Below are 26,934 nucleotides of genomic sequence, written 5' to 3'. Positions count from 1 at the left end.
CTTGATAGACTGCCACCTAAACAGTCTTCCTCTACTAATTCTAAATTAAAAATATTTATGGATAAATTTGATGTTACTGATATTTGGAGGGAGAAATTTACCAATATTAAATCCTATACTTGTGTAACAAGACTATAAGTCCTGCCTTGTAGGGGGAAATTAATGTTACCTTGAAAGAGTTAAGGAGGAAAGAATCTTGGTCCCCCACCCCAGTGCTTTGAGTCTCAGTGTATATGTTATGTATACGTGTTACCTTACTCTGTTGTGTAGTATACTAAAGGGACCAGAGAGTGCGGCTTCAGGTAAGTTTATAAATACTTATATTAATCTGGTGGCTGCCTGAAGTGTGAATATGTGAGGCAATATAACAGTAACAATTCACATTCCCACCCCCTGGTACCTAACAGAGCAAGTGAGACGCCCCTACCCCAAGGTAAACTCAACAATAATGCTCTTAAGATTTACTTAAACATTCAATCAAATTTATTCCTCTTTTTTAGAATGTTTTTCTTCTGCAGTGTTTCAGAGGGATAAAGAAGATGAGAATGAAGACATGAAATGAATGTAAAAAAAAAACTAATAAAACAATGTTACTCAAATAAAGTTGTCACTATACTCTTTACCCGTGGTGCACCACAAATATATTTTCAGACAGCACTTGATATCTTAAACAAAACTCTGAACCATATAAATGATTCTTGCAATTGAAATCAAATGACTCACTTCATCACAGCTATTCCAGATTTACCTAGACTTATCTCCAAATGACTACAGCGCCATTGACTCCCTCTGCCAATGCATTGATGAAATTAACAGTTGGATGTGCCAGAACTTTCTTCAGTTAAACAAGGAGAAAACTGAAGTCATTGCATTTGGAAACAAAGATGAAGTTCTCAAGGTGAATGCATACCTTGACTCTAGGGGTCAATCAACTAAAAACCAAGTCAAAAATCTTGGGGTGATTCTGGAGACAGACCTTAGTTTTAGCAGTCATGTCAAAGCAGTAACTAAATCAGCATACTATCATCTCAAAAACATTGCAAGAATTAGATGTTTTGTTTCCAGTCAAGACTTGGAGAAACTTGTTCATGCCTTTATCACCAGCAGGGTGGATTATTGTAATGGTCTCCTTCCAAAGAAGACCATTAGACAGCTGCAGCTCATCCAGAACGCTGCTGCCAGGATTCTGAGCATATCACACCAGTCCTCAGGTCCTTACACTGGCTTCCAGTTACATTTAGATTGATTTTAAAGTACTTTTACTCGTTTATAAATCTCTCAATGGCCTAGGACCTAAATATTATTTAGAGGTATTTAGTACTAAGTTAATACTAATATGTATTAAATAATTATATTGTGTATTTATTTGTTTGAAATATTTTAAGTTTGAAATGTGTCATGGGAGTTCAAAGCAGTTTGTATTGTTAGACTATAATACGTGTCCTTTCTCAATTTCCAGGGAGCAGAGCAACTTTTCCATAAGCTTCTGATGCTGACCCAGAGGATGTAGTGATAGTACCAGAGATCCACTGCCCTCATCAGACAAGAATCTTATCAGAATCAGACAAGACACATCACCTTTGAATGACTGGGATCTTGATCTTCAGACACCTGATATTATGCAAATATTTTAATTTCTTTGGATCTCTAGATTAAAACAAACACAGTTCACAAGTACATAAGAGGTTGCACAGTTCAGCCAAAAATAAAAATTATTTTACTCACCCTCATGCTGTCTCAAATGCATATTACTTTCTTTCTACTGGACAGGTAAACACAAATTAAGATTTTTAGGCAAATAATCAATTTCTGTGAGTCCTAAAGATGCTTTAAAAACCACACACAGTGACCGTGACAGTAGGGGTGTGTGATATGACGATTTTTGATCGTGGACGATAAAAATGTCTCCACGATCTGCTTTTGAAGAAATATCGTAGTATCGTGCTACAGCGCACATTCTATACTTGGGTAAAGTTGGTTTTATATTCGCACATTCGGACTATTGCATTCAATTACTTTGTTAACCACACTACATTGGACATTCAGCGGACATTCGCAAGTAAGTATGACATTAAAACAATACTTGGCCGCTTTGATCGATTGTGAAAAAAATGTAGTAGGTTGACAATAATGTCGCTGATTAGAATTTGCAGAAAAACTAATTTATTGCACATATAATTAGAAAGTTATTGAACGCAAAAATGTGTGAATGTTGTGAATGTGCGAATATAAAACCAACTTTATCCAAGTCGGGGTTACACCATCAAAAAGGTCATGTGGTCTAAATGTACTGTTTAGTGATCATGAAACACTGGTTACCAATACTTTCCCCGTACTGTGTTTGTTTTTTCTCTCGATACAGTGTAAGTTGGGGTCATCTTATTTGAAAATGTTCACTTGTTTGTTTTTTCTGCTTGTGGCATCTGGTTGGTAAATTAATTTTATTTGTAACCTGTCGCTGCAATCTAATATATAGAGTTCTTAATGGACATAGTAGCATACAAAATGCTGAAGACCAAAGTATATGGTGGCTGTTCTGTTAGGCCTGCTGGTCAAACAAATAAAATAAATATTTCCCTAAAACAGTTCAAATGCATTTTTCTTGTTCCCTTATTAGTCCTTTTATAAAGATGTATCCTTCAAAGTGACAAAAAATGATGAAAAATCTACTACTTTCGAATTCTGGTTCATTCAAAGTCATCCAAATTGTATAGTGTGTTGTATTATCTGTATACATGAATCGATGACACATTAGTCTCTAGATAAAGCTTGTGTCCCTCTTCAATGTGCTGTGATATATATTTTTTTTTTCACCTGTTTATCAGGTGTGAGATGTACGAAATGGATTATAATATATACATTAGTAAGCACTACTACTACTATAGTATGGATATTGCAAGCCGTATGCATACTAGAACATCATTTAAAGTTTTATTTTTGCCAAATGTAAATGCCCTTTCACATCAAAAGTGAAATGAATAAGCCTCAGGCTGAAGGAAATGTAAATTCACGTCTGTACAGTAGAGGGTGCAGCTACAAACAAACCTTTCAGCTTTTAAGGAATACTGAATCTGTTTTTGTGCAAGTGAAATGAGTAAATGCATGTTGGCATTTAGTCTAGCAAACTCTAAAATCATGACAAACAAATGAACAGATTAGCCATTATGAGTGAATCTCATTTTTTTTAATGGCATGCATCACATGAACAAACAGAAATCTTACAAGTCATTGTCATTCATATAGGCTCAACTTCTTCATAGGCTGGTGCAAAATAAAAAAAATAAAAATAAACAGTCTGAAGATATCACAAGGCACACAATTATTGCATCTTACTGAGGTTGTGTTACAAGATTTTATGGGTGACAGCAGGCCTGGACTTTAACATAGGCCATTTCAGTACTTCAGCTTTGGCATGATAGTTTCTTTGTTACATTTACGACACAAAAATCAGCACCATGATGACGTTTCTAAAACATGTTTTAAAGCATGTCTATCTTGCACTGATCTCTGAAGTTGAGTGTTCAGAGAAATCTTCTGATATGTTCTGTAGGCAGATATCATTATTTCTGAATGGGATCAGATTTGATAACCAATCAGATTTTGAAACCTGAAAAAAATCTAATTACATTCAAAAATTCCTCTTACAGCTTTCCAGGACTGACGTCACAGAAAATTTGTCAGTATCACACACTAATATTATTCTAGAATATACACATCCGCACAAAATAATTACATAATATGAAACAAATAGATAAGTAGAACAGAAAGAGACATGAGATGGAAAAAACACTTGTAACAAATAGATAATGTGCAGGATAACCAGCATCTCATAAATATTACAAATGCTGATTACAATGTATTACATTCAATATTACAACTTGACTAGTACCTTAGTACCTTAAGAATATAATAAAAAAAAAAAAAAAAAAATACTACAGTGTGGAAATTGTGCTACAACATGATTTTCAGCATTAAGTGTTTTCCACAGACAAGTATACCTGAGTAAGCTCAGAAATAAATAAATAAATAAACACACATAACATTCAGGAATGTTCATGTATTAAAATAAATGAATGAATTTCCTCCATGTAAACCTAAATATCCCTTCTGTTCATGCAATAGACCACTGGAATGGAATCATGTAGGCAACATAATACAATAATAATAATGTAGACTTTTTCTGGTAACTGCAACAAAACCGTAACATCATCAACAATATCAATAGTGTGCTAATATTGTTTGACAGCTGCCTTAAACTCATTTGCATATTTGTGCACATTCTCTAGATAGAATGCTCATGTTTCACAGCATGACACTGTCTGAAAATGCCAATCTGTGAGGTATTCAAGTAAACAGGCAAGATAATAAAATCAGATCAGTGCATTAATAGGTCTTATAGTGTTCCCTGATGGTGACTGGCTCACTTTAGCAGCTGAAATAAAACATTCTATACTGTTATAGAGTTATTCTATTAATGTGCTGGTTTGTTCCTCATTTTATTACTGATATACAGTTTATTTGTTTTTCTTTGAAGCAGTGTTTACGTAATTGGGGCTCATGTTTTATGTTAAAATTTATATGACATATTATGGCTTCTGTGGATAGTTTTATACACGGCTTCTTGTTCTTCAAATAAAATGTTATAATTGCACTATTGACGGAGAGAGGCAGTTTGTTCTATGTCAAGGCAGTTTTCTTCTGAGGTAAACAGTGATAGGCAGGATCTTGGAATGTGCACCAATAAAGTTGTCAGACATACAGCTAAAATAGTTAATGAGTTTGTGTGCTGATGGGAGGGAAGACGATGGGTTTGTAATATATAAAGTATCTGCATATAAGATTAATTTATGGTGGTATGAATCTGACTTAATTCAAGAAATACTATGTGGACTTCATAATTAATGCTGCTGGTGGTTCGAATAAAGACTGCAATAGAGAAGATAATAGGCATCCTTGAGGAGCACCTCTTTTGAAAGATAATGGCTTTGAGATGATTCTTGTGGTTACAGGGGATTAATAGATTATTTTGATCAAGTTGGTGAAATGTGTATTAAATCCAAAATGATTAAGTATGGAGAAGAGAAATGAAATGCTTTTTCTACATCTAACGATGCTATTGTTTCCAAGCATGGGGTTTTCTGAAGGATGTCTCCCTTCAATAAATCCAGTTTGTTCATTGAATATTAAGGTTGTGATTACAGCTTCTAGTCTGGCAGACAGTCTTTCACTTCACTGTAATGATATTGGTCAGAAGTTGGCACACTGTGTTAAGTTTTTGTTTGGTTTTGGAATGTTTTACAAAGAGCAGCCTTGCAGCTACTATAATAAAATCAAATAAAGCTAACACTATTCAGTTTTGAAATGTTGTGTGCTGAATCATATTTTTACTCTTATAGGAAAATCCATGTATTTGTCATTAACGGAATAGAACTTGGACACTTAGTGGCACTGAGGAGTTATTTTTGCTCTTAAACAGCCTACGAAACAACAGTTTGAAGAGTATAACCAGTGTAACCGACCGCATGTAATAATGTAAGAACTTATCAACTTGTATTGTCAAACGTATTATGAAACGAGCTTGCTTGCAGTGTATATTTGGCACTATATAGCTTCTTAGATTCTAATCATGAGCGAAAGGTTTGCTGCATTGCAGCTGGCCTATATCTGAGTGTCGAATTTACACATGTAATTAACACGTAAACACAGAGACAGCGGTTCAAGTTCAGAAATGTACAAGCACGTGATTCCTGTACAAGCAGCTTAATTCATATGTGTGTGAGAGAGAGATGCGGAAGCACTGATATATAAACATATAACTTCCAATTTGTAAATACAAAGCTTATAGCAAATCATGGTAAAGTTTATGGTAATGAAGATATTGATACTTGGCCTCCTGACTGAACATAGCGGTTAAGTAGAAAATGAAGTATCCTTGGCAGCTTCTTTGGTTCTGTTCTTGATTTAGAGCCCATTATTGTCCTAGAAGAAGACAGATATTCACAAAAAAAAAAAAAAAATTAACAGGATTAATGATTTAGTTACACTAACACAAAAACATGAGACCAGAGAATACTACTTTGTAAGTAGTGAAAATATTTTTGATGTTTCACCTGATTATTTTGTTGAATACAGATGCCTGTTTGAAAAAAAAACAAAACAAAAAGCAAGCTCAATTAAACATACATTACTTTGTTTCATTAGAATTAAAATGCATATTTCCACATTTGAACAATTCTCTTCACACTTCATTTCATATTTGTGTCTTGTTAAATCAGCTTTAATTCTCACCTTTTGCAAGAGCACCAGCAACTGCACAGACAACGAGCAGCAGAACACCACATATTCCTGCAACAGCTGCTGGAGACAAACCTGAATCTGGAACAGCTAAAGAAAGACAGACATTATTACTAGAGAGTAGAGTTGACCAAAAGTCAAAACCAAGACGAGTGTGTTGAGAATGAGTCAAGACCAAGACCAGCACTACTCAAATTTAGCTTCTTTTTTATTAAACATTTATATAAATTGAACAAGTTTGCAATTGTGCTCATATCTCATAAAAATCTCGAAATCATTCTTGAAAATGGTGTGCATTTGCATTAATTTTGGTAAATCATATTACAAATTTATCGACTGCATTTGAAGCAGGAAGTTTTACATCCAATCACAAATGTGGTCGATGCACAGACAAAACTGAGAACAAATTGTGCAGGTCATAGATTTTACTTATATTACATAATCCGCATTTCTAGCAGGCCAGTCGCATTTCCACTGTCACATCCAGAGCTTGATTGTCTCTCATCAGGGCTTCCTCAGGGCCAAAGGCCAGAGATTTTCCACTCACTTAATGCCATGGTCCTGTCACGAACTGTCAGTTTATTTTTCATTCCATTAGATTACTATTGCAATTAATTTGATTATCACTCCGTTCGTTTAGTTTGTTATCTGCATGTACTTAAGTTCCTTGGTTTCCTCAGTTCATTGTCGGTCATTGTTTGCGTTTGAGTACACACTGTTATACATTTGGACTTTGCTTCTTAAAATTACCTTTATTTGAAACATTTGACATCTTTGGACCGTGCTAGTATGATAAAATATTGATGCTGAAGTCTTTATTTTAAATCTTTATGTAAGGACCAAACGTCCGCTTCTGTCAAGGTTTTAAAATTAGTTTTCATTAATTTACCCTGGCTGGTGAAATGGTGGGGTTGTGTGATGCCTTCTGGAAGGCATGTTACGGGCAGGTTTTTAGAGTAGCGATGCCCCATCAGTGGAAATGCAGCTTGATTTTGGCCTCCCAGTTTAAGGTCCGAGGCTATTGGCCCCACCTAGCACCATCGTTAGCCCTGGCACACACTTGCCCGACAGTGGAAATGCTGCTATTGGGTCAAAGCTATCTTGGATTGATATAAAACACTGAAATGTATTTAAAAATGCACAGAATTATGCTCACCAGTGACAGAAACGCTGAATCTCTTTAAACTGGTGACACCGATGCTGTGGCGACGACGACGACGACGACGACGGATGCTGCTGCTGCTACTGATCTGTAGTTTATAAAGTCCAGAGTCTGTGGTTCTGGTGTTTGTGATTGTCAGAGATCCAGTCTGATGATCCAGCTCCAGTCTGTCTTGGAATCTATCAGAACACTGAATGTCTGTACAGATCTTACTCTGATCTCCAGTGATTACAGCAATTAGAGTGTCATTAAAATACCACGTCATCGAATCATTTGGGTTTTTTGTTACACCAGGATCTAAAGTGACAGATTCTCCCTCCACTACAGACTTGGTCTTCTTTTTATCTCGTTGAGCAGCAGGAACACCTGAAACACAAATCAACAGCTGCTGATGAAAAAAAATAAAAATCTGCATAACCTGAGAGAACTTTAAACATGAATGCAATTGCACAAGCCCTTTCTTGACTTTGAATCTGACAAACAACCTTTATCCAAGTTTTATACTTACAAAACACATTTTACATACTGATTTTACGTGAAGTACTCAATTAAGAGAAGCTGATCAGAAATTATATGATGATAGACTGTCATTGTTTCAGAGCACAACTGCAAAACTACCTGTTAAAACTAACAACTCAAACAATCCACAAATAAATCTACAAATTCCAAATTAACAATAAATGTGTTTTAATGAAATTATCTATATAACTTATTTGAATATACAGGTAAGTGGAAAAACACATAAATTATGTACTTAAAACATGTATAATCTCCCTATTAACATTTATTACAGTATCTGACTCACCATGAACAGCAACTCTGGAGATCTTTGAATTGCTGCTGTTGCTGCTGATTATCACTAGTTTGTAATCTCCAGAGTCTGTGGCACTGATGTTCATGATGGTCAGAGATCCAGTCTGATGATCCAGTTTCAGTCTGTCTCTGAATCTCTCTTCACCATCTTTACACCGAACATCTGTACAGATCTTACTGAGATCTCCACTGATTTGAGCGATGCGAATGTCATTAAAATACCATACAACCTCTTCTTGTTGGTTTGTTCTAAAATCTGTGTTTAGAGTGACTGAATCTCCCTCCATCACATCTGCTGACACGTCATCTGTACCAACACCAGATGCATCTGAAGAAGAAATGAATCGACAATCACAAGCCAAACAGTGTAACACACAACAGAAAAATGCAGTGGAAATACATTTCTACATATCATAGAGATTGTAAGTAGAGAAATATTTCTGGATTCATAATGTAACACATCACTGATTTACACATCACACATTATCTTAATGTGTCATCATTTAACACATACTGATTCATATTTTATCCTCTTTCTCTATACATAAATTTGTGAATTCATGCAACCAACTATTTTCTTGTCTTCATAATAAACATTACACCTATTACGCATACTCGTTCAGTAAGTAAAACCAATGAGATGTTCCTTTGCAGGCCGCTCTCAAGTGCTATTGGCGTGTCTTATAGCTGAAATACAACAACAATGACCTATACTATATAGAGATCACACCGTCAGGCAATATTCAAACATAATTTATATGCTTAAAATATACAAAATCGGACCATTTAGAAAGGATCAACATTGTTTTAATAACATTAGCCTGAAACAAAGTTAAGCTTAGAATGTAACTGTTCATCTGAGCACAAAATTGTATAAATTGTGTCGTTATGTAATGAGTTCAGCCATTGATTTATTGAGGTATTGTTATGAGCCAACAGCTTTTTTACATTCTTCTGTTTTGCCTTTAAAAGTACACTGTAAAAAAAATGCATAAAATTTACAGTTAAAAAAACAGCAGCTTTGGTTGCCAGAATTTTACCGTAAAAAATATGGTAGCAACATTTTAGCATTTTACCATTTTAACTTAAATTTACAGCTAAATACCGTAATTTCATTAACTGATATGATGTTAATATACTAACCTATAGAAGTACTGAAATCTGTTTTGTACATTTGAAATACACTGATAACCACCAAATGCAGAAGGTGATGAGAAAGTCACATGATGAACTAAAGCCCGTCACAAGCAGCTTTTAAATAATAACATATATAGAAGGTGCACAATGTCATTCACACAAACACTAAACACCATCATGGTGAGACTCATTAAACTGAAATATGCAATAAACATTAATTTAACAACATTAGATTTAACATACAACCCTGATGTACAAAACTGATAAGAAAAAAACAAGAAGAAACAGTTATTTCAAACAAACATCAAATTTGAAATGTAACGCAGGGAATTCTGGGAATGTAAATTTACGGTCATTCACTGTAAATTACACGTTCTTTTTAACTTCCAAAAAAGGTATACTACCGTAAAATTATATGTAATGTCCAATACAGTTTTTCACCGTATATAGTAGGGGAATTTACCATTAACCATTTAACAAGTTTTTACTGTAGCATTTTAATGTTTTATTAATTTTAACTTTTAATGTTAAATTCGCAGTCATTTTTTATTGGTATTGGCATAATAGAAAGAAAAAAAAACTCATTTGGTGAAGGCAGCAGAAAACTTGCTTATCACTTCCTCCAAACTTGCTGTAAAGCTTAGAAACGAAGAATAAGACCCTTATTACTAGGGTCATTAATAATTTCTAAACAATGTTTTTCTTCTTTACAAAAGGTACATGTACAATAGCCTATGTGAAGGTTAACTTAACTTAACTAGGTTAACTTCCTCTGAATAAATACGTTTATTATTATTATTATCATCATCATTATCCTCATATATGGGAATGTAGTCTTAAAATGTAATCTAAACATTTTAATTATGATAAATTTGTAGTATAGCTAAAACATTTCATAAAATGCATCATATGAAAAATATTTGGTGTTGGCTCATTTATTTGGACTGTATCAACCCTACCTCTGGCAACAACACAATTTATTGTTGTTCAAGATGAACAATTATATTATAAGCTTAACAACTTCTGATGATGCATGTTAACTACTTTTTTGGAATACAGTTCTGTAAGAAACTATAGTCTGCCCTGACCCAGTGTATCAGACGCAGATGCTTGTAGACTTCTTATGATCTGCATTCCTCGCTCATTAACTAGTGCTCTCTCACAGGAAATGAGAGAAAAGAATAACAAAGGTGCTGGGAGAGAAGCTCTGCTTAGAGTTGTTGTGACTGATTTGGATAACATGAGAAAGATAACTGAGGTGTCAATGGAACCTGAAAAGCATCCTTTGGTATTTGCATCCAGGTTGTGGGAAATGTTTATCTGTTACAGTGGTGTGCTAAATGCAACTATACAAAATCTTCCCACAAATGTGGGAAGCCATTACTCTGCATGTAGATGTAAATACACCACACAAGCAAATAATTTCTAAAATGACAATATTTCAATGCAAATGAAAGCTGCAGAATCCAGACATCCAGCTGCTGCCTTTGACAGGAGAGAATGTTCAACATTAACTATGGCTTCCATCAGATACCAAGGATATTTTAAGGACATTTTGACCAAGGACAAGAGTGAATTCATAAGGTGTTACTTTCTGTTATGCAAGTGGAAAAGCTGGTCACATTGCTAGACTTTGTCAAGACAATGAGAGACCTCATCAGAAAAAAAAAGAAAAAAAAGGGAACTGATGGCTGCGTTATGCGCGTTTGTCTTGACGCGGAAATGACTGCATGACAGACCTGACATATTCAGCCCTAAGAAGCGTCGTAGAGAATATGCAATTCACACTCAAGCATAGGGCGAATGGAAGTTTTCAAACACGATTTTTGATCTGCATTAGACAACGTCAATTATCCCGCGTTCACCACCTCCGTCTGCAGAAAGACTCTCTGTCTTTCTCGTTTCTCGTTTGCAGCGGGAGCGAGACGATACTACGCACTTCAACATGGAGACACGCGTGATATGTACCCGTAGCAAAAACGAAATAGCGCGTCAATATTTAACAGTCCCACTGTTAACATTTTCAATGCATGGAAACAGCGTAATGCAACACTCAATGCTATCAAAAACAAAGATAAATTCCTGGGTGTAGACTTGATTTTAGAAGATATCAACATTTAATCAAGCTATATAGGCATTATGAGCATTACACAGTTAAAAATACATTAATATTGCAAAATTCACTTGACCCGAACATTTACAGGGACCGCGTTTTCAATATTTTTACCATAATATCTGCGTGACGAAACTAACTGACTATTTTTAAGTGCGACACACATCGTTGACTAAATCAGAGATTATAGCAAATTAATGTCTATAATGCTCAATCAAAAAACACTGCGAGCAAAATACAAAAAAAATAAATAAATAAATCTCCGTCGAATAAAAAGTAATTATAAGTGGAAATGGAAGAGGATTTAACATTCAAATGTCTTACCATGGTAGGACAAAATCAACAGGCAAATTAGTAGATTCTTCATTTGCAAGCCTAAAATAATAATAACAATGCTGATTTTATCAAATATATGCTCTTAGTTCCCTTTGCAATAATGAAGCACCTCCGCATAGGTCAGAAGGCATCTCCAGGATTGCAGGTCAGGGTAATAGGGTGGGGAAACTATGACGTCACTTTGTAGGGAGTGGGGGTTGCCTCTTAAGCAACATAACATGATGATAACATGAAAACCGTGGACTTGGCAGCATTGGAACCTCAGAAACTGTGAGTGTAATAAATAAGTTGAATAAAGAAATCAAACAATCAATAAAATAAAATAAAACATTAATTTATAGTAGAATTTGGCGTTTTTGAAAATTGTGCAATATGTGCAGAGATTAAAAATAGTTTTGATCTTGTATGAAAGCACATTGAATAAAATTAAAAAGGTAACATTTTTTTTTAATCACACAATTTTGACTTTGTTTTCTCAGAATTGCATGATATAAACTCGCAACTTTGACTTTATTTCTCAGAATTGTAAACTCACAATTGTGAGTTTTAAAGTCATAGTTTCATGATATAAAGTCTTAATTTTGTGTTTTAAAGTCAAAATTGTGAGAAGTCGCAGTTACCTTTTTTTCTTCTTAAATTCCATTGTATGTGTGTGTATGTGTGAGTGTGTCGTTTTCTTTGAAACGGTATAGTCTTTCTCCAGGAAATCGTCGTCATGCTCTTCATCTGGTTCTCCAAAGGCTGTTGGCTGTCAATTTTTCCTGTCAGTAATACCATCACCTAGTCAGTATCTTTATTTGCAGGTCCTCTGCTAGTCTTAAACATCCGCAGCAGCTCATATATATATACAGGGCTAGAATTGAAGGGGGATGCGGGGGGATGGCATCCCCCTGGTCGAAAAAAATTACAAAAAGCATCCCCTCTGTAAAACCACCATCCCCCCTTACCATCCCGTTTGCATTATAAATTTGTGTATTACGTAAAACTTATCATGCAAATGAAATGTTAAAATGATCGACTTATGATCATTTACGAACTAAATAACAGCGCACAAGCAGAAGCAATTTCGTCATTTGTCGCACAAAATGGTTCAAGCGCAACTTTTGAAGTTATTTTAAAAGAAGAAAATGATTTTTCCTTGATTAGAATTTAAAGACATTTTCCTGACATAATGTATGTGTGACTGTGAGGGACTGAGAGACGGTATGAGAGCTGACATTATACAACTTTGAGAAAAAAAGAAAAAGAAAAAAAAACACGTCTTGAGTCCAAAAGCATTCACTGCGCGATGAAGCCCATTAGAATACAGTTAGAATGCCCTTATAATTCCAGCAATGAAACAAAAAAATACCCATGTATGAGTTTTTATGTTTTTATATTCATTGCACAAGCAATGTACTTTTCTGTATATCAGCACATGTGCGCTAGGCCGCGAGCACAAATGTGCTATTAGTTTTATACAACAGCGCAGAGCAACACGGCGTTTCATTCTGTGAATTAATTCCGTGAGTTTTTGAACGAATCGAGTGAGCCAGTGATTCAACGGTCCATTCAGATGGTCCATTCACTTGTTTCGTTTCTATTGAATCAGCCGTTTTGAACGAATCGTTTGATATGAATGAATCAGTAAGTCATTTATTAAAACAGGGACTTGCTGCCACCTACTGGCGGTTTTATTGTCATGTTTATTAATTCATGACAGACTGAAGGTGCCAGCACAAAAACACATTCAGCAAAATATTGTTTACTTATATCAATATTGACCAAAATTCCTCTATTTCAGGTCACAGAAGGAAAAAAACAACAACTTACAAATAACAGTTAATTTAATAAGGCTATTTTTTCATTAAATACAAACCTTTTTAAAAATGAGACCAATTTTGTAATCATTGTGTAAAATTAGCCACAAGAAATCCAATCCAACTTTGTTGGTACCATGACACATCATCAACTTTGTGCATCAGCTCAGGTTTTGATCCTGTGTTTATGGAGTGTGTGCACATGAAATCAGTAAAGAACCAATCATATGCCTTGAAACTATGATTCACTGATTTAATTTAAAAAAATGTTTGGTCCCACTTTATATTAGGTGGCCTTAATTACTATGTACTTTCATTTAATTTAATAATTTGATACAATGCACTTATTGTGTACATACATGCTTTTACATTGTACTTATATTTTTTAAAATACCTGTATGTAGTTACATCTGTAATTAATTTCTGTAATTACATTTATAATTACACTGTTGACCCATCCCTTACACCTTAACCCACCCTTAAACCGACCCATACCACCAAACCTGTCCCTAACCTTACCCGTATCACACCTCAATAGCAGTAAAAGTGTTTTGCAATACAATAAGTACATTGTACTTATTTTTTGATGTAAGTACATAGTAGTTAAGGCCACGTAATATAAAGTGTGACCAAATGTTTTACTATGCAGTGGTCTCATGAAATAAGTTTGGGTCCCCTGTGCACATGTAAGGAAAGTCATGCTTCATTTTTATATTAGCATTCTGGACCTTCTTTTTTTTATGAAACTCGCCTGGATTCATCTGATCTTTCGTCTATGTGTGTTTGTTCTGACATCTATTTGCTTAAAAAGTTTATTTTGTTCAGTAAATTCTGCTGTTATTGTTTTCCATGGATTTGCTTCTCAGTTCCATACAATTTTAAGCTTTTCTTGGTTCACTCCATGTTTTGTAGGCAACCTTGGCCATAATAATTCAAATTATCACAGTTGGTTTTAAATTAATCTGATTTATTTTAGTTTAGGACTTCATAGTCCAGGTGATCTGAATTTAATCTGTGCTTCAGAAGGCCATTTTTTAAACCACGATTAAGGCCTACTTTAAACCCTTTCTGGGAAAATGACAATCAATAGTGCAATAATCAATAGTGTAATCAAGCACCTGAGCAAGAAGAAAATGTAGGGCGGGAATTGATAAGATCATTGTCGTTTGCTAGATACTAGGGGTATGACGTGACACTTATCCCACGAGACGAGACACGAGACAGGGTTCACGAGATTTTTACTTTTTAAAAAAAATCCTCAATGATGAAATACATAGGGAAAAATAGTATTTTATTCAACTCAAAAATGCAAAATGTAAAACAATGTAGTTTATGAAATTAAACTTCTATTTTAATTAATTATGCAGTAATAAACAGCATGTAAACTAAAGCTGCACTATTCTGGATAAATTGAGAATCACAATTTTGAACCACGATTCTGAAAAATACTACAGCAGAAGTATTCTTATTATAAGTGTTTCAAATTTAAATGGCTACTTGTAGTACTTTTCAAAAATAAGCATGCAAGCCCTATGGGCTGGTTTCACAGACAGGACCAGGATTAGGCCATAGTTCAATTAGGACATTTAAGTAATTTTTATAAATGTGCCTTAGAAAAAAAAAAACATTACTGGTGTCCATCTTGAGACAAAACAAAGGCACTGATATATTTTAAGATGCAAGTTTCCTTCAGTTGTAACCACTCAAAATTACATTTTAGTCTGGGACTAGGTTTAAGCCTTGTCTGTGAAAAGGGGGGTATATGTTTTACCACAGCTTGAGTCTTGAGGGTGTATGTGACTATTTACAATTAACTTTATATATTATTAGGGCCTATCTATTATGTAGCCTATCCATTTCTATAGGTGCAGAAAAATGTTTATTGTGAACATTCTTTATCAGCACTGTTGTATATATAAATGTACTGTACATATACATTTATAAAAGCACAACCTTTGGCCATTATGAACCTTACGAGAGAATAAATTCAGGGAAGAGGTACTTAATGCAGTTTCTAACATCAGGGATTCAGTTTCTTCAAGTGGGGCCTTCTGCAATTAGTGGAATAGATGACAGGCAGTGTGTGATATGTGAATATTATCACAGCCTGCTCTTTAATCATATGGTTCCTGTGAACAATTTTAGGATAGTATATAAAGTTCACACTTCAGTAGTCTTGTAGAGGAAATCATGGCTGCACTACAGCAAGTTTTCCAGTTGAGAGTGAGGCAAAGAGAAAGGCAAAGACAAAGACAGAGACGACCACGGAGTACACTATTTACTATAAATGTCTTCATTCGGCAGCATCAAAATCCTCTGGATATGCTTGATGATATGGCTGTCATTGACAGATACCGTCTGCCACGAGGAGAAATAGTCCAACTGCTCAATGTCATTGGGCCTCAGCTGATGCGTGCTACAAGGAAGAATTCCGCCTTGTCCCCTGATGTTCAACTCTTAGCTGCTCTGAAATATTATGCAACAGGCAGTTTCCTTCAGGTACTTGGTGATGGACTTGGACTAAGTAAAGCATCTGTGTCAAGAGCTGTACAAGCAGTCACCTATGCATTGCTTCCACTTGCTGCTGAACACATCCAATTTCCAGCATCAAGACAGGCCATGTCAGACATACAGGAGTATTTTTTAACTCATTACCATATACCACAAGTCACTGGAGTGATTGATGGTACTTTAATCCCCATCAGTACACCATCTGTAGATGGCCATATGGGGACAGCGGATATCCACTGAGGCCTGTTCACCCCTGTTGCTAATCCTGTCAGTAACAAGGAAGCAGATTTCAATGAGGCTCATCGTGTTGCCCGAAGTATTGTGGAGCGCACTTTAGGGAGGTGGAAGCTATGCTTTCGGGCTATTCACAAGTCCAGTGGTGGTCTTCTCTTTGTGCCACAAATGTGCTGTGCTGTAATAACAGAAACAGCTATGTTGCACAACATTGCAATGCAAGCAAGAGTGCCCTTGGACATCAGGGAGGAAGACGAAGGGGTGGAGGAAGAGAATGAAGATGACATGAGACCTCATGATGACCAACCAAGGCATGTTCAATACATTGCTGGGTTTCATGCACGCCAGTAAGTCACTGACACATTTTTTGAAGTTCCTCCTTTATTTTTCTCGTTTTTAAAGCACACTAACCATTTCCCTGTTAAATACAACATTTGTACTTTCCTTGAAATTTCCATATACAGCAGTGCACTTTTTCATTCTATAATTTATTTGTATTCAGTTATGTCATTTTTATTTTATTTCTTTATTCATTATTATTTCTATATTGAATTATGCGTGATGAATAATAATAATAAATAAAAAATAATAAAATAAAATAAAATTATACGTAAAAACTAAATGAAAGTCACATTGAAGAGAAGTATATTTTAGGTGCAATTTGCTGGTTGTCCAGAAGGTGGCCTCATAACTCTTTCTCCTTACGATGCACTTAGGGATTTACGATAACTCCAGAGCACTCGTAGATCTACGAAGATTTTCAAGTACTAAAGTTACGATGGTTTTGGGAAACGGTCTGCAAGTCTAAGATGATTCGTGCGATCGTTTTTACGATCAACTTTAAAAGCTTACGATGCTTTTGGGAAACGCAGCCCTGGGTTCAGTTATTTGGCAAGGAAGATAGATCTTGGTCTTTCTGTGATCATTTGAAAGATTTTTATGCTGAAATTTGGTTTCACTTTCTTGAACATTGCAAGACAGGGGTGAGAGTCTAGTCACCTTGCTGCTCTTGTTTGTAATTGAATTTACATATGCTTTATTACAAATGAGTTATGGGGGAAAAATGAGTTTTATTGAGACTGATCATCCTACCCTGTGGTGCGCTTCACAAAAGCATCGTCAGCCAACTATGGTCGCAAGTCCCGTCGTTACCAGCATAGTTCAACGATTCGGTGTTTCCCGAAAACATAGTTCGAACCAACGTTCGCAATCAGCATCACAAACTTACCTGGTTACAGCTCTCGATCTGTGGTAAGAAGCATAGTTTCTTGTTAGTAAGATATGGGCTTAAATATGCTCTTGGGCACAACAAGCAAGCTAACATGCAGTACTATCTGTATCTTCCATTCTATCTATGTTAGAGACTTTTGATTGTCAGGATCTGATTTGCAATTGGATGAGCGAATCCCCTGGGTGTCGGTTAGAGCACAATATTATATAAGGATGAGGAGACCGGTGATTGGGTTTAGATGATGTATTGATATGATATTATCGATTTACAGGCAGTAGAGGCATTAGTCTGGAATACCAGAAATACAATAAAAAATATTGATTATTTTGAGCTGTTTATACCAAACTAGCGATCACATTCTGATGTGCCGTGATTATAGCCGTATATGGAGGGATGTTTATCATGTTAGATGATTGCTTATGGCTTATAGTGTGATACTTTCCCTAACAGCACACATATGTCGGGCAGACGTCGACCCGATGTACAAAATTCCATCGGAACGATGTCGCTCAGGGAGCATTTGCTAATCGGGAATACGTCGCCGCGACGTCGGGCTCTGATCGCAAATGCTCTCCGGCAGATGTTGGGACGATGCAGCTGTAAATACCGGCCACTCTGCGTGGACGCGGTTCACCGCACAGCAAAAATGCTTTTCTTACTTAGATTTTTTTGTCTTGTTCCCAGCCAAAATATCTAAAAATTCTTATATCAAGAAGGATTTTCTAGACAAGTAAAATTACTGTCTTGTTTTCAGAAAAAAAACAAGTCAAAATTAAGTGATTTTTTTGCTTAGAACAAGCAAAATAATCTGCCAATGGGGTAAGAAAAATAATCTTGTTTTCGGTTTGAAAACTATGATTACTAAGTCATGGTTACCACAATTTTACTGAAGTATTACTACAATATTACTATAGTAGAATATTGCATCAAAACCATGGTTTGGAAAAAACAAACAAACATGGTTACTACAATCATGCTTACTACAGTTTTACTATAGTAAAACCATGGTTAAATGTTGTATAAGTGTAGCACTTTTCACAATACTTATTTCAAAGTAGGTTTACAGAAATTGCATGTTTCAAGGTTCAATTTAAAAACATCCTGTTAGCAGGGGATAATCGTACTCTCTTCACCTCTGCAAATGATTCAGAATGCAGCAGCACATCTTGTTTTCAAATGAGCCCAAGACAGCCCTTGTCACACCATTTCTCGTCTCTCTGCACTGGCTTCCAATTGTGGCTTGCATCAAGTTCAAGACATTGGTGCTTTCCTACAGAACAACCACGGCTCTGCACCCCCTACCTCCGCTCTCTCTTACACATCTATACCCACTCGAGAATCCTGCAAGAGCAATGAGCAGAGCCTCATTGTTCCTTCGCAGAGAGGCACAAAATCACTCTTAAAGACGTTTCCTCACTGGTGGAATGACCTACCTAACACCATACGGACAGCTGAATCCCTCACAAGTTTCAAGAAACAACTGAAAACTCATCTCATCCATGCATCTAAAAATATGATAAACTGAAGACCTGCATAACGGGCACTTCTCGTGTTTATTGCCATTTTATAATGATGAATCGCTTGTTGTTTTCCTGCCAAATGATTAAATGTAAATTAATCTTATTTGACTTTTCATACATCGGTTTTGATCGATTGATTTACTACTTTATTTCATTCTAAAGCAGTTTTAGAGAGGAAGTCAAACTCTAAAGTTCATTGCAGCAGAACTGGAAGAAACCTTTCATCTACGAACTAAACACACATCTAATCAATGGCTACATACAAGACGTTTCTTCACTCAACAGATCAAACTACTTTTCTGAGGAAAAACAACCACACGAGGTTTCAGTATGACTCAGTATGAGCTGCTAGAATCACGCTTCAGTAAAACTGCCAACGTTTTTGTTTTATTTTTCCATATACACAGTCACTGATATATATTCCGTTTAATTATAACATAAGTCAGTAAGATCCATGTTACCATAGAATTCAAGGAAATATACCACTTTTCTATTATTAGGAGTAGTAACTAATATAGTCAGACAACTATACCTTTCAGACATTATCAAAGTTAAATGATCAAGATCAAGATTGTTTTCCACTGTCAGGAACAGTTAAAGTCAATAAGAAGTCTACAGGACAGAAAACCATTTATATGTAACTATATATAACATGCACACAGAGCATGTGCATTGAACTAGGAGGGTCAAAGCCTGTTGTGGGAGGATTCAGACAGGTTGAGTGTTTTCAACAGATAGTCTTATTAGCTCAGACATCGAACAACTGAAGAAAATGTTTGTTTTGTTCTGTTTCTGCTGGTGGAGTCTGATCAGTAAGTTATAAATGCTTTTTTTTAATATATAATATATAATATCTCATCTGTTTCAGAACAGATTTACAAACTACTGCTACTTACCTCATTAGACTACTTTCATTTGCTGTTGTCTCAGATCAAATCAGACAACTAAGATATTGTGAGATCTGCAGTTGATTTCATGCTTTGCAAACCATTAGGAGCCTTAACCTGTCTAAAACCTGTTTTGTTTGTCCTGAAGGTGTTTTTGTTGCTCTGACAGATGAAATACAGTCAGTGTCAGTGGTTGAGGGAAATTCTGTCCTTTTACGCATGGATGTTACTGAAATACAAGACGACGACAATATACTGTGGAAATTTGGAGATGACCATTTTCTCATAGCGAAAATCAACAGAGATAAGCAAATCTTCTCCACATTTGATGGTCCTGATGGGAGATTCAGAGACAGACTGAAGCTGGACAAACAAACTGGATCTCTGATCATCACAAACATCACAACTGAACACGCTGGACTCTATCAACTACAGATAATTGGTGCAAAATGGTCATCAAAAACATTCAATGTTTTTGTCTATGGTGAGTAGAAACAAAATCAAATATTCTTGTTTTATTAATAATTCATTAATTTTATATTATTTTGGACTGTTCTCAGAGGTTCGCTTATAATGTTATCAAGATTTTTACATAAACAATATCATCATTTTCATCGCCCACTGCTATGATTGGCTAACAGTTGTGTATATTTGACAGCCTACATCCTTCACAGATGGACACATAAATACTCAGTACATACCTGTAATAACAGACAAAGCTATAGTGAGAACGTAATAAAAACAGTTACTCACACTTGCATGGTGTGATGTTACTTTTGGATCCAATATAGTCGGCACAGCATCGTCTTTTAGTTTCAATCTTTCTTAAAATCCTGTGTCGAATTGTGCCTTGTTTGTGAAAGAATCCATGAAAAAATGAAGTTAACAAAGAACCGAGTTCTTACTGACGTGGTCTGGATCTTCATTAAAAATAAAGTTCATACACTCTTTCCTAACACGAGAAGGAAGGCAATGCAAAGACAGTTTTTCCACAACTTGGCACTGCACAGCGTCTTGTATTCAGAGCCACCTTTATCATTTGCATTGAAAAAAAGTAGAAGCAAGCATTGAGCTTCTTTTGCGTAGGCGGTGTTTAGCCACACTATTACGTCATAAAACCCTTTTGAGATACCTTAGTTTTGAGATGTGACACTTACAGGATGTTTTCATAGTACATTGATTTCTTATATGCCATAAGATCCTGGTAATTTTGATTTCTCAGTTCATAACCCCTGTAATAAATTAATCAAGAGCATTTCTTGAATACCACAAATAAAACTATGACTCCTTTTTTCCCCCAAGAAACTGAGGTTATGTTTAGGTCGCAACAGAGTGCGGCACCAGCGGGCAGGTAGACACATTTGCGTCCAGCAGGATTCAGAAGAATAAAATGATTTGCAGGATTCCCGCAAAATAGAAATATCTAAACATTAATTGCTATTCATCTATTGCACAAGAGCAAAAAGAACAACTAATATAAAATAAAAATGATTAACAGGCGCAAGCAAAGATAGAGTTTCTAATTAGAACATGTGTTAGCAGCATTGAGCAATGTACCCAATCAAAAACATATCTGTTGATTTCTGGAATGGCCAATCAGAGGTGTTTAAGTTAGAATTCTTGGGTAGTGCTAAAATTTGCGTTCTCGTGAATCCTTTCAGTATAACACATGAAGTGTGGACATAATGAAAGATTCATTGTGCATATATTCATTGTGTTATAACAGCTTTGTGAGATTGCGATGAACTGAGACGTCAGCTTTTTAGTGATTATAAAGCGAGCGCTCTTTGCTCGCATTCTATGCCAAACATGCAGCAGCCCATATGCTTTTCTGTTAAAAATAACAGTGGTTTGTGAATGTTGATGCTTTAATAATAAATATTGTATTGGGAGCATTTATGCTGGGATGTTGTGGAACTCACGGGATGTTACAGAACTTACCATTTCATGTAAATGGTAAGCGGGAGTGGGACAAAACCTCAATGTTGCAGGTGGGAGTGGGACTGAAAAATCTGTCCCGTGCAGGTTTCTAAATGAAAGTCCATTTTTGGAGTATTTTAAAAGCAGAAATGTAACACATTTTTATATATATATAAAAATATGTATATATATATATATATATATATATATATTTTTTTTTTTTTTTTTTATGAAAATGCTTCTGAAAATGCACTGATTCTTCTGTCTAAACAGGTCATCTACCCACTCCTAACATTACCAGAGATTCTTCACAAAATCTTTCATCATCATCATGTTCATTGTTGTGTTCAGTGGTGAATGTGGGTCATGTGACTCTCTCCTGGTACAAAGGAAACAGTTTATTGTCCAGCATCAGTGTGTCTGATCTCAGCATCAGTCTCTCTCTACCTCTGGAGGTGGAATATCAGGATAACAACACCTACAGCTGTGTGCTCAACAATCCCATCAGCAACCAGACCACACATCTGGACATCAGTAAACTCTGTCACACATCTCCAGGTATGTCAGCATTGATATGTATTTATGTATAAATTCACTCACACTAATGACTGTCATCCTCCATTCTCAGTTTCTCTGATAGTGCTGGTTTCTGCTGTTGGATCTCTGTTGATTGTTGCTGCAGTCGTGATGTGCTGCATCTGCAGGAAATGTAGAAAAACTGGTAAGGAATTCAACTATTACCTACAAATATTAACTAAAGCATTTGGATCAGATATTTCTAAGATTGCAAGCTCTGTTGTTTCAACATGTCTGTTTTATAGTTACTGCAGTTAAGACACTGGAGGAAGACAGAACTGATTCATCAAAATCTCGAAAACCGGTAAGATCATTCATGATTTGAGTTGCAAGAAGTTGTTGCAGTGAGTTAGTCTGATTGAAGCTTGCTGATTGAAGTTGTGTGTGCAATAGCATCAGACAGTCAAAGAACAGACGTGGGTGGTCAGCCTTGGTCATTATTACATACAGGGAACAGCTCGAAAAAGGAAGCTTTTTAAGCATGTTTTTGCCTTATTTTCATTAAGTGTATGTACTGTTTGCACCTCAGTGTAAATATTAACATACTTAATGAGACGTCACATCAATAGCTGATGCTACCCACATGAAAAAAAATACTATAGTAATTTATAGTAAATACTATAGTATTTTTAAACCATACTATATTAAAATAATTTGTTGTGGTAATTTCATTGTTGCTGTGGTAATATAACAACTATAGTCATATAAACAAATTACTTTACCAAATACTGTAATTCTATACTAGTTTTCAACAACTATAGGTTATATTATACCACAATACACTACAGTTTAATGTAGTAAAAACTTAAGTATACTACAGTATTTATTACAGTTTATCAGTTCACTATAGTTAATACTACAGTTAACATTCATTAAGAAAGTGTTGTAAATACTATAATATATATAGTATAAGACACTTTACTATAGTATGGTTCCAAATTTACTATAAATTACTATAGTATTTTTTCATGTGGGTATTGGGGGAAAAAACCTTTTCCTTAAAGTACTGAATCATTATTGAATTACTGCAGCAGCTTTGGAAATGAAAGTAATGAAATATTTTAGCTCTGTTTTTCAACCCCTCACAACTGTGCATGTTTGATGATCATTTATTTGGTCATTCTATTTAAAAAGTCATGTGATTGGATGTATGATTTCCTCCAGCCACTCTGTGTTAGCAACTGTTCTTGTGCTTGATGCTATAAAGTTATATTGTGAAATATTCACTCTGATTATTTTGAGATGGTTTTTAGACTGTTTGCTGATTCTGGATTTCTTGTTTGTGTTTCCTTGCAGAAATCAAAGGCAAATGCTGTGTATCAAAATGTCCCCAAAAAACGATGATCAAATGCTGTATCTACTGGAATTGATGCCAGAGTACATATGGGACAATACCTCACTTTTGGTTTTATTCACATTTGTTTTCTTCAGGATGTCTGTTCTGTCTTCACACTTTGTATCACATCTTTTGGTGTTAATGCGATGTCTGAATTTTTGTTTTAATTAAGTGGTTCATCAGTAGCATAGCATCCAGAAACTCAACTAAAATGTTCTATTTTTAGTTTATCACATGGAAATTTACCTAATATTTATTATTAAATGTTAATCACACCCATTAGGAGTGCTGTCATGTCATTGTCTGTCATTTACCATTCTTGTTTTATTCTTTTTGAAGAAATTAAACTGGATAATAAATGTATTGCATATTGGATTACAGTGTCACACACAATAAACTCTGATGGATACTTTGGTAAATGTAACACAAGCACAACATCGCTCTCTAGTGCTTAAAACAGAAAATCTCTCTAAAAACAGCACAACTTCTATCTGATACAGTGCACTATAGATGTTGCCTGAAAAAAATTATATTCATGTGTAATGGTTTAACCACTAGATGACTGTATGGCTGTTTAATAGATATAGGCCACATGTATATTGCTCTAGTCTAAAATAAATATAAGACATTTAAATTTAATCCAATAAAGAAGTTTACAATAAAGTAAAAAAAAACAAGGCAAGGGTAAATGTAAGTTATTGTAATAATGTATTATGATTTGGGACACACTAATTTTAATTTCGAAAACTATTTAAGATTGATAGCCTGAAAATTAGGCTGCAGCAGATGCAGTCGGATTTCATACAGGCCAGATGTGGGCTGGATCTGGGCCAGAACTATGTTGCTGTCTGGGATGTGTTCCACGAGAGAAATCACAAGCTTCTTTAGATTGACTTTTCCCCCACACATAGAAGACAAAGAACCAGACTGAAATTCCTTTGTTCACAGAACATGTCCTTATGTCCAGAACTACACAGACACTGTCTTTTCCATAGGCACCTAAAATCATCTTAAAAGGACTTATGAGCAACTAATCATTTCTATGCATAACTCCATATTATGTATGTAACCCACACATTAGATTATCATGTTTTAATCACATATTATGTATGTCTTTTTAATAACTATTGAACGACTTTAAGGATTTATATTCTTGTTTGGTATGTATGAGTTTGAAAAATCATGCTTTAAACGTTTCTTCCAATCAATTCTTTGTCAAATGTATCATATTCTGGTTATAGAAATCACATCCAAAAGTATACTTTGCAAGAGCGTGTAAAGTTCGAACATGTGACTGACCAGATAACATACATGAGTTATGATGGGGAGGAGAAACATAGCAACACCCCGAGCAAAGACAATATCTAATTGGTCAAGACAACATTGGGATGTGTCCAAAAGCCAAGTTTAAAAACTCAGGACACCATAAAATCTCTCTCTTCTCTTCTAACTTTTAGCCATGCGTTTTGTCATCACTTTCTGTGTTCTTTGAGCACCATTCCAGCGTGCTTCGGCCTGCACGCCAGCTGCTACCACGATGAGAAGAAAACCCCCCTAGTCTCATACATCATTTTATTCTTTTACTTTAGTTTCTTTTCTTTCCGTTGCGAGTTTTGTGTTCTCAGTTTATGTTTTGCCGCCACGCCTTGTCTCCGAGTTCAACTCGAGCCTGTGACCGCCTCAAAACTTCAACCAGACCAACTCCGCATCTCCAGCCAACGCCCAAGACATCACTTCAACGCCTACTGAACTTCCAGCCAATCAGCAACTTGTGAAACCCCCTTTCTGCAAAGACGATGACAGAAGGAAATCCCTTAACACAAAGGCAACGCAAGTACAAACTTCCAGACTGAACTGGTTCATTTAATATAAATTTTAGCCTCATTGAGAAACTCAATGCGAGGGTTAATTAAGTGATTTATGGTTGTTCAGATCTATGCAATTGCACATATTGCTGTAAACTTGGGATTTCACATTTTCATTCTGTAAACTCATCCTTTCCTCACTCTCTCTCTTTCTGCAACTTGTGAATGCGTGTTCATGTGTTAGATTAGTTTATGTCTTAGGTTTATATAAGTAAAGTCTTATTTATATTGAAAAGAGAAGTATCTTGTGTTTTGTGCTTACAAGTTAATGTCTTAGACTGCCGATCTTGTTACTGTGCTATTAAATAGTGTTTTCACTATATTTTGGATTTCAATATCCATTGCAGAGTTGATGTTATATGACTCGTTCAGTGATTCGCTGGCCAACTCAGTGATCAGCCATAAAAAGTGATTCTGTTCAAATTCCCTATAAAATCATCAATGATTCCCTTTGAGCTAAATTGACTTATTTCCCTTACATTACATTTACCAACAGCTTTCCAGATACAGTATTAAACTATTTTATTATAAAATGTGAAAAAGTATTAAATATGCATTAACTATGACCACTGTGTTTCTACATTTATGCATTTAGCAGACGCTTTTATCCAAAGCGACTTACACTGCATTAAAGTAACAGTTTTTACATTTTATCAGCTCTTGCTTTCCCTGGGAATCGAACCCATGATCTTGGCGTTGCTAGCGCCATGCTCTACTATTTGAGCTACAGGAAAGCTGTTTCTGTTACACTTTTGCATCATGGTTCAATGTTTCTGTACACTCTCAGAAAAAAAGGTACAAAAGCTGTCACTGGGGCGGTACCTTTTCAAAAGGTTCACTTTTGTACCTATTAGGTTCAAATATGTACACTTTAAGTACTAATATGTACCTTTAAGGAACCAAAATGGACCCTTTAGGTACAGACATGTACCTTTTGAAAAGGTACTGCCCCAGTGACAGCTTTTGTACCTTTATTTATGAGAGTGTAGGTTACAGTGCCTCAGTTGTACATAAAAGCAGGAAGAGGCCTTTCACCTCACGCTCTAAATGCCAGTTCTCTCATGTACAAGATGTTTGTCCACCCAGCAGAGCAACCAACGTTTCTGAAGAAAACCGACCGCAGCAGCTTTCAGTTTGACTCAGAAGCTGAATTTATGTAAGACTAGTAATGTTAGATGCAGACACTGTAATTTTTTGAAC

General features: G+C 35.5%; 2 protein-coding genes across 5 annotated transcripts; one reads left to right on the top strand and one right to left on the bottom strand.

Moving 5' to 3' along the window:
• Positions 1 to 3,173: 3,173 nt before the first annotated feature.
• On the bottom strand, positions 3,174 to 22,107 carry LOC131530295 (uncharacterized). 2 transcript variants are annotated; one of them, XM_058760482.1, is made up of 6 exons: positions 20,791 to 22,107; positions 8,262 to 8,597; positions 7,451 to 7,822; positions 6,289 to 6,384; positions 6,111 to 6,136; positions 3,174 to 5,979 (listed from the first exon to the last, which is right to left on the bottom strand). In XM_058760482.1, exons 2-6 carry the CDS (start codon positions 8,554 to 8,556, stop codon positions 5,962 to 5,964), a joined length of 807 nt encoding a protein of 268 aa, XP_058616465.1. In that variant the 5' UTR covers positions 8,557 to 8,597; positions 20,791 to 22,107; the 3' UTR covers positions 3,174 to 5,961. The 2 variants fall into 2 exon arrangements, with proteins under 2 accessions (XP_058616465.1, XP_058616464.1); XM_058760481.1 differs by lacking the exon at positions 20,791 to 22,107 and adding an exon at positions 11,844 to 12,020.
• On the top strand, positions 17,230 to 24,148 carry LOC131530297 (natural killer cell receptor 2B4-like). Of its 3 annotated transcripts, none has more exons than XM_058760486.1 (6): positions 17,230 to 17,650; positions 20,207 to 20,521; positions 22,231 to 22,515; positions 22,586 to 22,678; positions 22,779 to 22,837; positions 23,830 to 24,148. In XM_058760486.1, the coding sequence occupies exons 2-6, from the start codon at positions 20,257 to 20,259 to the stop codon at positions 23,875 to 23,877; spliced, it is 750 nt and encodes a 249-aa protein (XP_058616469.1). In that variant the 5' UTR covers positions 17,230 to 17,650; positions 20,207 to 20,256; the 3' UTR covers positions 23,878 to 24,148. The 3 variants fall into 3 exon arrangements, with proteins under 3 accessions (XP_058616469.1, XP_058616468.1, XP_058616467.1); XM_058760485.1 differs by lacking the exon at positions 17,230 to 17,650 and adding an exon at positions 18,303 to 19,962; XM_058760484.1 differs by lacking the exon at positions 17,230 to 17,650 and adding an exon at positions 18,303 to 19,962 and having other exon boundaries at positions 20,186 to 20,521.
• Positions 24,149 to 26,934: the final 2,786 nt, after the last annotated feature.

This window comes from Onychostoma macrolepis, chromosome 22 (genome assembly GCF_012432095.1).
Source record: "Onychostoma macrolepis isolate SWU-2019 chromosome 22, ASM1243209v1, whole genome shotgun sequence".
Lineage (NCBI taxonomy): Eukaryota > Metazoa > Chordata > Actinopteri > Cypriniformes > Cyprinidae > Onychostoma > Onychostoma macrolepis.
The sequence above is the reverse complement of the archived record's forward strand: the minus strand, read 5'-3'. Positions and strand labels throughout refer to the sequence as shown.